General features: G+C 44.3%; 1 protein-coding gene across 6 annotated transcripts in view; it reads left to right on the top strand.

Moving 5' to 3' along the window:
• The first annotated feature begins 1,413 nt into the window (after positions 1-1,413).
• The window catches only part of LOC147456321 (uncharacterized), a 30,598-nt gene continuing 19,908 nt past the window's right edge, over positions 1,414-12,103 (top strand). Inside the window, exons 1-3 of one of the 6 annotated variants that reach the window (XM_086514836.1) lie at positions 1,414-1,617; positions 1,772-1,874; positions 2,629-2,754. In XM_086514836.1, coding sequence (XP_086370962.1) covers positions 2,653-2,754 — 102 coding nt within the window. In that variant the 5' untranslated portion in view covers positions 1,414-1,617; positions 1,772-1,874; positions 2,629-2,652. Of the gene's footprint in view, positions 1,875-2,628; positions 2,755-12,103 lie in introns of all 6 variants that reach the window. The other 5 variants (XM_086514837.1, XM_086514835.1, XM_086514832.1 and 2 more) reach the window with 5 other exon arrangements.

Here is a 12,103-nt window from a genome sequence, read left to right on the forward strand (position 1 = left end):
TAATGCTTCCATGTTTCAAGGGCATGTAGAACAGCTAGTAGCTCCTTTTCATATATGCCCAACACTCGCTCACCATCGGAATTGAATCTTCGACTCTCATATGCTATGGCATGCCCTTCTTGAAGTAAAACTTCTCCATGGTAATCTCCACAAGCATCACATTGGACCTCAAATGCTTTTGAGAGATCCGGCAGTGTAAGCACATGCTGAGAGATAAGCTTTTCTTTGAGCTTGTCAAAGGAATTTTGCTCTTTTGCAGCCCATGTATACTTAACATTCTTCTTTATTAAGTCATGTAATGGTCCTGCTATTTGCTAGAATTTTTCTATAAAGCGTCTATAGTATGCACACATACCAATAAAGCTTCACAGCTCATGTAGATTCCTTGGATTAGGCCATTCTTTTATTACCTCTAACTTTGTTGGATCCATATGGATACCATGTTGAGAGATAATGTGACCTAAGTATTGAATCTCTTGAAGGAAAAACCTACTCTTCTTTTGATTAATGAAAAGTTTATTCTCCCTCAAAGCTTGAAAGATTACATGGAGATGTTGCTTATGCTCCTCAAGAGAATTGGAGTAGATGATGATATCATCAAACGGTGGGTCTAAAAAATTTCTCCATTAGGCGGTTGAATGTGACCAGAGCATTTGTCAAGCCAAAAGGCATGACAAGATATTCATAAAGACCAAACATTGTGCGAAAAGCGGTCTTTACAATATCTTCATTCACTGTCCTTATTTGATGATAGCCACTTTTAAGGTCAATCCTAGTGAAGTAGGTAGAGCCTTGTAGTTTATCAAACAGATCTTCTGCCCACGGTACAAGAAATCTGTTCTTGATAGTAATCCTATTTAGTGCTCTATAGTCAACACGTATAAGATATGTGTTGTCTTTCTTTTGCACTAAAAGTATTGGAGAACAAAAGGAAGAGGAACTAGGCCTCACCATCGCCTTGTCTACCAGTTCATGCACTTGCCTCATAATCTCCTCTTGTTGAGCTTGAGAAACTCTATAAGGAGGCTTATTAGGCGGTGAGCTTCCAGGTAGAATCTCTATCTTATGGTCATCATCCCCTCGTTGGTAGTGCAATTGAAATTTTAGTTTTTTGATACTTTGTGTATTTTTTGAATTTATCAATGCTTTTGTAAGATTAATTTAGCCACATATTTTCCTCACTAACTAGTACATGCTCCATCTCAATCAGTGAATCTACATATCAAATAGATACGCACTTCTTTTCTCACAGTTCTGCAATTCACCTTATGTATTATAGTACTTAATATGCTCTGTACATGTTTATTTTATTTCTATGTGGTTAATGTGAATCTACGTGTGTCCCTATTCCACTAAAATCTACTATATTGTCTCTGATTTGCAACCAATTTCCATAGCAAAGGCCACCAAGCAAGACTAGTTTACCCCCGCTTTCTGAGACGCAGACCAGTTTGCGAATTTGAAATTTGAACGCTGCTTACATTAATGGAGAAATTGCCAACGTAGCTGACGCGAGGGGGGTTCTACCCAGCCGTGCCCTTAGAGGGGTATTTTGGTAGCCACAGCAGCACGCTGCTAGTTTTTGTGACAACGATCAGCTGGGTTGCTCGTCAAGCTGTGAGCTTTGTGTCCCTCTCTCCCTCGCACGCACGCACCGCACATATGCTCTTTTGTGTGTGTGTGTGTGTGTGTGTGTGTGTGTGTGTGTGTGTGTGTGTGTGTGAGAGAGAGAGAGAGAGAGAGAGAGAGAGAGAGAGAGAGGTGTTGGCAGTAGGAGAGCACATGGTGAGCCTTGCAGACGGTGATTATGGGATGACTGTTGGCCATCGCGATTAGCCTCTTTGCTAACTTGGAAGGATATACATTCTCCATAGGTAATCCTATTCCTTTTGAGCTGATGGTTTTCTGCCTTCATCTTCCATTTCTCTGTCTCATTTGCAATCGCGTAACGCGGTGCGATCATCTGCAGTCATTGGGAAAACAAATCAAACTTGAAAGAAGAGGTTAAAGTGTTGATATAGGTTGTCACCAAGTAGTGGTGAATATTGACTACCAACATTTGAAATGTATCTCCAGTTAGCCCCCCCCCCCCCCCCCCGAAAGATTGGAATACCTTGGGAAAGCTGTTTGATCGGTTTGGCAGATGTTTGCCCTTTAGGAATGTGTTTAAGGAAAGATGTATGTTCTGTTTTGCATAGTTTTGTTGCTTACAATAGGCTTACGCCAAACCCACACTCACATTTTAAATGAAGGCAAAGCCAAGAATGGATATATGCCTCTTCTTGTGTGTTTGCAATGCATGCAATGAGTGCTGTAGGCATTTCATGATGCTTTGGCCAAAGAGGAATTGCTTTCAACAGTCTGCACCAGTACCTATCAACTATAGTAATACTTCCCTCGAATGTGTGTTTGGAACAACCTTCTTAGCACATCCTTGAGAGGGGCATTTTGTCAACAAATTGATAGTGTATGCCAGGGCTAGTAGTTTGTTTCAACCATTTAGAAGGTTGTGATATTGAAAGTTTTTTCTATGCTCACTTCTCTTCTGTAAGATGGGAAAAACATGTCATCCATTGCAAATGAATTGTTTCGAGAGGATGCCCTTCAATTACAATTTTGTTTTTATAGAACAGAATTGAGAGAGTGACAAAAATGGCTCAAGCTCTCAGAAGCCCGTCCTTCACATGCTTGGGCAAGCTCTACTTTCACACCGCTGCTGCCTGTTGGTCTCCTCGCAAACGGCCAGGTACCAGGGTAAGAGAGAGAGAGAGAGAGAGAGAGAGAGAGAGAGAGAGAGAGAGAGAGAGAGAGAGAGAGAGAGAGAGAGAGAGAGAGAGAGAGAGAGAGAGATGAAATGAAATGAAATGATATATGAAACATCTTCAAAAGGCCAAAATGACCTATAACACCAACCTGATACGATCGTGGTGGATCGTGGTGGACCTATAACACCAACCTGATACGATCGTGGTGGATCTAATACAATGTCTGCGTTCAAAATAAAAATGAAGTAAAGTGAAAAACTAAAATCATCGTCATCATCATCAATGTCCGAGGATGCCTGACATCGGGCGTTGTCCGAGAAAGTATTGCATCGGTCGCTGAAGAGCATCGTCAATGTCCGCCTCTGTAAATAGTCGTATAAGACATCTCCCATGTCGTGCTAGAATGGTCCTGACCCTCTGATGGAGCCTCCGTCGATGTCGTGGTCGCCCTCGTAGACGTTGGCATCTAGCTCTCCCGACCTCAATGGCTCTGTCAACTAATGTACCTCTGGTATAGGTGGGCTCCAAAGTGTACTGTGAAGCTTGCTCATTTGACTGCCAAGTCCTTGCACTAAAGAAGTCAGTGATCTCCCTCTATGAATGTCTTCCATTGCTTGACCTTCTGAAGAGACTCTCCTTGTGTCTGTGTAGCTCTAGCAAAAACAATCCGAGGCATCTCTGATCCTGATATCTCATGACTCTAACCAGCGGTCCAAAGCTCTCCCTGAATAGACAATGAAAGCGGCCTCGTATCTCAGAGTATACCAGACAATGATATATGTGATGTGTAACTTTGTCTCTGGCTCTATGTGACACAACTGGCAAATGTTGGCCTCTGTTGGTACTGTCACGAGGAAGTGGCAACCACTAACCTTAATTGTTGGTTTCTTTCCCTTGATTTTATTTAATTTTTGGGACCTCTTTTTGAATCACAAATGGTCGGACATTGTGTGGCCAATGTGAAATGACCGACGGCCGAGAGTTTCACCCGTAGTCGGAAAGGGCAGGTTGCAGGTCGGGCAGTCGACACTGAAATCCGAGCAGTAAAAGGGTGTCTAGGCTCAACTCCAAGTCGTTTAGGCCCCTTGCTACACTTATAAGTTGGTGGGTACTAGGAAATTAACTCAAAAGAGGCATAAGGAACACATTGCGGCTGCAGATGCACTTGCCAAGTCTGCAAGAAGAGGGGGCACCCATTTTGAGAGGGGGGGCTGATTTTTACCTACTAAGTGACTACAGAGTGTGTGTGAGTAGTTGGTGTAGGTGATGAAGCTTTAATGGAAAGCTTGCCTTCAGCGCGATGATTTGCTCTCTTGCATCTCCTCTCCCCTTTGCACATATGTTAATGCCCCACTAGTTGGGCTTCTTAGATGACGATGTACAGGTCTGGGGGTTTTATGCGTGTTTGCCAAGGCAAGAGCCTTTTGAACAGGAATCAGATTAGCTAATTGCTAATCCCCCACACGTACGCACAGTTTCATCGTGAAGGATTGTGAAAATGGAGAGTTTTCTCGCGTGAAAAGTTGTCTGTTTCAAAGGGGAACTGTCCCATTGCGTGCGGGAGCACCTGAGACACGCGTAGACGTGCTCGGTCCGCCTAAAACGATCCGAAACAGAGAATTACAGCCTGCTGTGTTTTTGTGCAGGTGTAGGGTTTCACACCTAAATTGCAGGGCAATGCGAGGGGAGCCTTGGGATGCGTAAACAGGGCTTTGGGCACCTGATAGTGACAAAACAGGTAATTAGAGCACGCTGAAATTGACCTGAGCTCACTGGAAAGCTTCCAAACCGCAAGGGAAAGCGTCCTTGACGTGTACTTTTAACCTATAGGGGTTTTGCGTCGTTATGTTGGCGAAATTGGGTCAAAACTTGCAATTACAGCCATGGACAGGTTTGGGCAGCTTGGTGAGAGTTAGGTGAGTGTTCGGATCGGTTTTTGCAATAAGACTAAAGAAATACCGAAAGGGGCACCAGTTTTTGGGGCCAACAGGTTGTCGGCGTCTGCTTGGAGCGCTCTAGCTTCCAGGCCATGTTCTTTTGAGTATTGATTCCAGCAACAGGTTTTTATTTGCAAAGTTTCTCTGTGTCCTAGAGTTTAAAGTAAAGTTTTGGGTGAAAGCCAAAGTCTACCGTCCTACGGGCCTGTTTCATGGTTCCATCGCCAGGACATAATCACTTTTTTCTCAAGAAGTGAGCCTTGGTTGGTTTTTGGTGAAGACACAGAGTACAAGAATGCGGGATTACACTATGGCCAACAAAGGGAAAGGCATTATGGAAGAGGGTTCCTCTTCGCAAGATAGGCAGGCAATTCCTACAGTGTTTGAGGTTGGCGAGAGTTCACGGCCGCCCCTGTCTGTACCTCTTGCTGATGTGAATGCTTCTCCAGTGTAGGGCTTTATGACTGGGCAACTTGAAGATGATGCATTCAGGACTCAGTTGGTTGCCGCTGTGAATGTTTTCCCTCGACTGGTGCAGAATCCAAGGTTTATGGAGTTTTTGCAAGTGCCACCAGTGCCACAGCAGACAAGGCAACTCACACAGCGAGTAGAGCCCATTGAGGCTCAAGTTGAGGTCCTTCATGCGTCCCAGCAAGATAGGGAGCACTCGCACGTTGCAGAGTCGTTTGGGGTTCCAAGACAGGTTCCTTCTGTCCATGAACAGGTGGTTAGGACGCCAATTCCATAGGTTTTTCCAGTTCATCCCGCCACCTCTCAGAGTCCACATGTTGCATTAAATGGACAGGGAACCAATTTCCAGGCAATGCATCAGATTTTTCCACCACCCACGGTACATCCTGGGTATTTCGGGGTGGATTTGTGTTCCAAAGTATGGCTGGTTATGCGCCTGGAAACCAACAATATATGCCAGGAACAATGTTTGGGGGTATGCAAGGCATGATGCCAAACCCCATGTATGGTAATATCGGCATGCAGCAAGGCTTTCAGAGCAATCAGAGCCAGTTTGGGGTGCCACAGGGCAATTTTGGCATGCTGGTTTTTGTGGACAACAACCAGATGTGGCACTTATGACGCAAAATGTCAATGGCCAAGGAATGCCGATGATCCCTATTACGTGCCCATGTTGCAGACAATTCCCTATAACAATTTGGGGGCATTGGAAAAGCCAAAAGCCTACAAAGAAGGTGGTGCAAGTGTAAAGTTTGATACTTTCAGCGACTTTGAGGATAAAGCAAAGGCTCTTACTTTCCTCCAGCAGTTTGATACAGTTTATGCAAGGGGGAATTTTACAGAGGCCTCTGAGGTCAGGAAAGTTGTCACTTTCTTGAAAGGCCATCGCTACATGGTGGTTGACACTATTGATGCAAGGACAGGCACCCGCCACATGGGTATACTTCAAGAAAATGTTTGCATTTGCATGGCTATCAAAAGAATTTGAAGCCGATGTCATGACGGATTGGCACCAACTCACTGCGACTACTTGCAAGAGCCTACAAGAGTACAATCGGAGGTTTTGTAAAGCGTTGCTCTCAGTAACCTCCTACAGGTTTGTGCCACTGACAGAGTAGATTGAGAAGTATTGTTGTGGGCTGCCTAAAGGGCTTCGAGATGACTATACAAAGAACAAAGTGGCTACCCTCACTTAGCTTATGGAAGTTGCCAACACTGGTCTTGCCTTGTTGAAGGGAGAGGACAGTGGGTTTCTGGGCAACGTGAAAGAGGGGCAGCAAAAGAAAAATTCAGCCAAGAAGCCCTTTGTGAAAACGGCTCCTGAAGCGTCACATGGGTTATAAAAGGTCAACAAGGATGATGACTTAGCCGAGACTTCTGGAGCGTAGACAAAGAAACAGAAAAGGAAGCATGTTGTACATAAGTCGCTCGAGGAAAAGAACTTCTTGATGGCTGAGAATAAATACTTTATATGCGAGCAGCCTGGTCACTTTGCTACAGACTATCCACAAAGGAAAAGACCAGCTGACTCAGATGATAAAGAGGACAAGAAAGGAAAGAAGCCCAAGCCCATGACAGGTTTAGTGCCAGACATGGTGGGTGACAAGCCAAGCATGGATGCCAGCGAGTTATGCAGAGCATGGGGTAAAGTCAGAGACAAGACGACACTTATTTTCTTTGATCCAAGTGCCAAAGCGAACTTTATCTCACCAGAGTTAGCTATGAAGCTGGGCATCAAAGAGATAGGTTACACAGTAGAGGCAAGGTTGGCATGTCCTGGCTCATGCCATTGGAAGGGTGCGATGCGTTGTTGGGAATCTCGTGGATGTTCCGTATACATGGAGTGCTGGATGTCTTCAATAAAAATATCACCCTTCAACATAGGGGCAAAACTAATGTTCTGGATGTAAAGCTCAAAGGGGAGTCTGTCCCTATTGTATCTGCTTCGGCTATCACTTCTGTAATTAGGAATCATCTTTCTGCGTACTTGATTTTTGCACGTGATGTTTCAGATAATTGTCAGTCAAATTTATGTGTGTCAAATAAAGAAAGGTTAGCATTTTTTCAAGAGTTTAATGACTACTTTTCTGATTCATTACCGTCACAATTGCCGCCGGAGAGACTGAGGACCATGTGATAGATTTGGTGCCAGTGTGTAGGCTCACCAAACAGACCTCCCTATATCGTTAGTGCGGCTCAGCAGAAAGAGATTATGGGCCAAGTTGAGGATCTTTTAGAGAAGGGGATGATTCAGCCTAGTTCTTCACCTTTTTACTCCCCAGTGCTCCTAGTGCAAAAGAAGGATGGCTCTTGGCGCATGTGTATTGACTCCCATGCGTTGAATAAGAATACCATCAAGAACATATTCCAAGGATTGATGATATTCTTGACCATTTAGAGGGTGCTGCAATTTTCAGTAGGATATACCTTAAGAGTGGGTACCATCAGATTCGTATAAGGCCAGAGGATGTGCACAAGACTGCGTTTAGAACGACGGTTGGTCTTTATGAGTTTCTAGTGATGCCATTTGGTCTTACAAATACTCCTGCTATGTTCAATAGGATGATAGACCGGATTTTCCACTCCCGTCAAAAGTTAGTTGACACATTCTTTGATGACATTCGAGGCCACTTTTAGATGGACCAAAAAAGAGATTTCAGCTTCCAGTCTCTTAAAAGAAAAGTTGACTTCAAATCCCATGATTGTTTTACCAGATCTCAGGAAGTCATTTGTGGTCCAGTGTGATGCATGTGGCAATAGTATTGGTGTAACAAGCTTGGACACCCAAGTCTAGATTCTATCATGGAGATTAACTTCAAAACAATTCACAATTCAAGAGAGAGTCGACACGGCCCGGCGTAGTTCCGTGCCAAGAGAGATTGGCCCCAAAGACTGGCGCCCCTTTCTGTATTTCTTTTATATTAATCTTTGAGCAAAGTACACCTCCTGTGGGTGCTCGCTCTCAGACTCTGTGTCCAGATGCTCTGAGAAGTGAGCCCCCTTGGGCTACTTATAAACATTACAAGGGGTGCTAAAAGCAGAGTCCCAAAAGCAAGTAATCTCAAAAGCAACTTAGTCCCAAAAGCTGCCAAAAATAGTCAACGCAAAAAGCGGAATTTCCGTACGGTTCTGCCACATCCGCACTGTCAGTGCAAAAAGCGGGTGTCCATACAGTGTCACGTCAGCATGTAACGTACATTGCCACGTCAGTAGGTCAGCGTAGTAAACGAACGTTTGTACAGTGCCACGTCAGCAATTCCATACACTGCCATGTCAGCATGTCGTGTCCGCAAGGTCATGCCACGTCATCAGTTTGTGACATACCCCCCTTTTGAAAGAATTGTAATCGCCCTCGATTACGCCTGCAAAATAAATAGAGGCCAGAAACCTTTTCAATGGACATTGACTCTAAGTAGCGACGTACTAGACACGACACATCTAGCACTTGTACAAAGACGACAGTCACATCACAAGACATCACATGACAAATCAATCATATAAAAGTTCATTCCAAATCTTAGACCATGACTGCAAGCAACGGATTTAGTAACCACATATAGATCCATCCCGGACCTCACTGATGCCTGATTAACTAATTCTTATTGTGATCATGTCTATAGAGATTTATGAGACCGAAATGCTGCAGTCATTTCGTCTTTCAGTTCCTGCACTCAAACTAGTCAAATGAGAGAGTACAACTCAATCATATTCAATTTCGGGAATTCCATTTCATAAAGTCATACAACAGAATATTGTCAGCCCAATAGTATCCTTGAAACCTAAAGGGGACATTAGTGACCTTATTCAACTGAGGCAATCTGTTGACAAAGGAGCAGAGTGACTCCCCTCTTGTGCAATCCCTCTGCACCAGATTCAATCTTGCTGATCTCTAGGATCTATCGGAGTAGACGATGCAAAACAACCGAATGCAAGGTAAATGCAAAACAACCGAATGCTTCAAGGTAAAAACAAGAGACTCACATGGAATGCATTGTGAATCTTCAAAGCATCGAGCAGCTTGAGTCGAAAGGAGACATCATTTATCTTTTCTTTAATCTGGAAAGGGCCATAATACCTCATGCTAAGCTTTGGAAAAAGCCGCTCCTGTCCCTTTTGTTTCCTTAGGCATGCCTTCTCAAAACGTAAGAGCACCCAATTGTCTTCCTTTAGTTTCAAATCTCGTCGATGTCGATGTGCTACCTTCTTATGTCGTTCTTGAGACTTCTCTAAAGCCTCGCAGACCTTGGCAAAAGCAGTGTCCAAGCCCCTCGTGTACTGGTCGGCTTCAAAAATCTTGTCTTTAAATGGTTGAAATTCAAAAGGCTCTTTATTTCTTCTTGGTTGACTAGGGAGTACGAACAAGATATACAACCTAGATTCTTTGGACGCTTATTGCGAGAGATTTTGGAACTCTTTTCTACCAACCTCTTCATTTAAGAATGTCTCGTTTAAGGAACAGATCGAGCGGTTTTGCTGTGGACTCCCTACAGAGATTCGAGACTACTGCCTGGAACAAAAGTTAAATTCTATTCAAAAATTGATGGGTCATGCGAAACGGGGTTTTGCGATACATTTGGGAAATTTGACTTACCCCACTGAGGAGATCTTGACTCAGAGAACCCAACAGACCTTTCACAATGAAAGTAGAAAGAGCAACAGTCCCCATGATAAAGAATAGAAAGATACACGTCCCCGACTGACTCTTAGAGAAAGGGCTATCTATCTCAAAGAGGGGAAGTGTGTTGCTTGTAGGGAATTTGGACACATCTCCGCAAAGTGCCCCAAACAGGCACAGCAAGAACAGACTGAAGACAGGCTAGAGAGTCCTAGTACAGCAGAGGAACGTGGCAGAAAAGGCAAATGAAAGCAAAACTGGTACCACATTGAGTGGGGCCCGAACCGAATTAGATGAACGGAAAGTACAAAACTTTACCGCCCTTGGGGCAAAGTGAAAGATCAGGAAGCCCTCATTTTTTCTTTGATGGAGGAGCCAAGGCCAACTTCTTGAATCGGCGGCTCGATTTGGAATTACGCCCGACATGCTGAGGCCACAGGCGGAGGCAGTTCTAGCGGCACCCGGACGGGATGTTACCATTACACCGATCATTGGCAAACTTCGTTTGCAATGTCAGGGGTATTTAGGGCACGAGGACTTCTACGTAACGCCCTTAGGAAGGTTGTGATGTCCTCCGAGAAATCCCTTGGTACCATAAGAACAACGCCGTGGTCGACTATCCGGTTGAGAAAGCGACTTTGACAAATGAAGGGCAAAGAGATTGTACTTGAGGAAATTCAACTTCTTTACTCGATTTTCTGGAGAGAACTGAATGATGATTGAAGGTTGAATATGTTTTTGACCTGATAAAGAACGCCAAGATTTTCTCCACACTCATGCCGATTGTCACAAGACGGGCACCACGTGCCAATAGAAAAGAACAAACCGAACAGACTTTCAGCACTTCAATAACAACTGAGTTGAGAGAGAGAGAGATGACACGCGACACGGAGTGGCGGAATTCCACCCCAGAGAGTATTGGCCCCAAACCTTGGCGCCCCTTTCGGTATTTCTTTATATTGCATCAACTTAGTACAAGCCGATACTCCAGACTTTGCACCTTCTCCAGGGAGCATGCCAGAGAATGAGCCCTTGGCACATATTTAAAGGCCCTTGGCCTATGAAAAGCAGTTTACATGAAAAGCCTTCAAACTCAAAAGCTTATGGTTCAAAAGCAATGCCAAAAAGCTCCCAGCGAAAATCACGGAATTTCGTACACTTGCCACGTTAGCAGTCAGCGCAAAACGCGGAAATCCGTACAGTCTGCCAAGTCATCATGTCAGTGCAAAATCAGGAAATCCGTACAATCTGCCATGTCAGCAGGTCAGCGTGAACTGCGAAAATCTGTTGCTGCTTCTTCTGTTGCTTCTGCTTCTTCTAGGGTTTAGGCCCCTTGGCCGGCATCTGTAAGTTGTCTCCATTCTTCAAGGCTTTGACACGTCAACAGTTTGTGACACCGATTGCTTTTCTGAGGGCCTGCCAGGCGAGTTGCCACCATCTCGACCTGAGGATCATACTATTGATCTGACACCTAGAAGCACACCACAGAACCGGCCACCTTACCATGTGAGCTGAGTGAAGAGATTATGAGCCAAGTGAAAGACCTCTTGGAAAAGGGTCCTATTCATCCGAGTACTTCACCTATTTCTCTCCGGTGTGTTGATTTTAAAGAAAGATGGATCTTGGGGAATGTGCATTGATTATAGAGCTCTCAATAAAATCACCATCAAGAACAAATTTCCGATTCCGAGGATCGATGATATTCTTAACCGACTACATGGATCCTCTTGTTTCAGCAGGATCGATTAGAAAAGCGGATATCATCATATCCGAATCACCGGGGAGATGTCTACAAGACAGCTTTTCGGACGAGCTTCGGTTTATATGAATTTTTGGTGATGCCTTTTGGCCTTACCAATGCTACAACGACTTTAAACCGAATGATGAATAGGATTTTCAGAGAGTACACATCTTTTGTTGGCACTTTCTTTGATGACTTATAGTCTTCTCCAAGGATGAGGTAGAACATAGACACCATCTGCTACAGGTCTTTCAGGCATTACGTGATCACAAGTTAGTAATCAATGCCAAGAAGAGTGAATTTTTCTTACCGGGGATACACTTTTTGAGACACATCGTCTTAGCAGCAGGAGTACAGATGGACCCGGTCAAGATTGACACTATACGTGATTGGCCCGATTAGAAGAATGTCCATGAAGTTAGAAGCTTCTTGGGCTTATGTTCCTACTACCGGCGGTTCGTTAGAAAGTTTGCAAAGGTTGCTTCCCCTTTGCGCATTTTGACACAGAAAGGAGTCCCTTTCTCGTGGGGACCCACAGAGGTGATTGCCTTTCAAACTTTGAAAGAAAAATTGA

This window comes from Adiantum capillus-veneris, chromosome 6 (assembly GCF_014529385.1).
Source record: "Adiantum capillus-veneris isolate H3 chromosome 6, ASM1452938v2, whole genome shotgun sequence".
Taxonomy (NCBI): Eukaryota; Viridiplantae; Streptophyta; class Polypodiopsida; order Polypodiales; family Pteridaceae; genus Adiantum; species Adiantum capillus-veneris.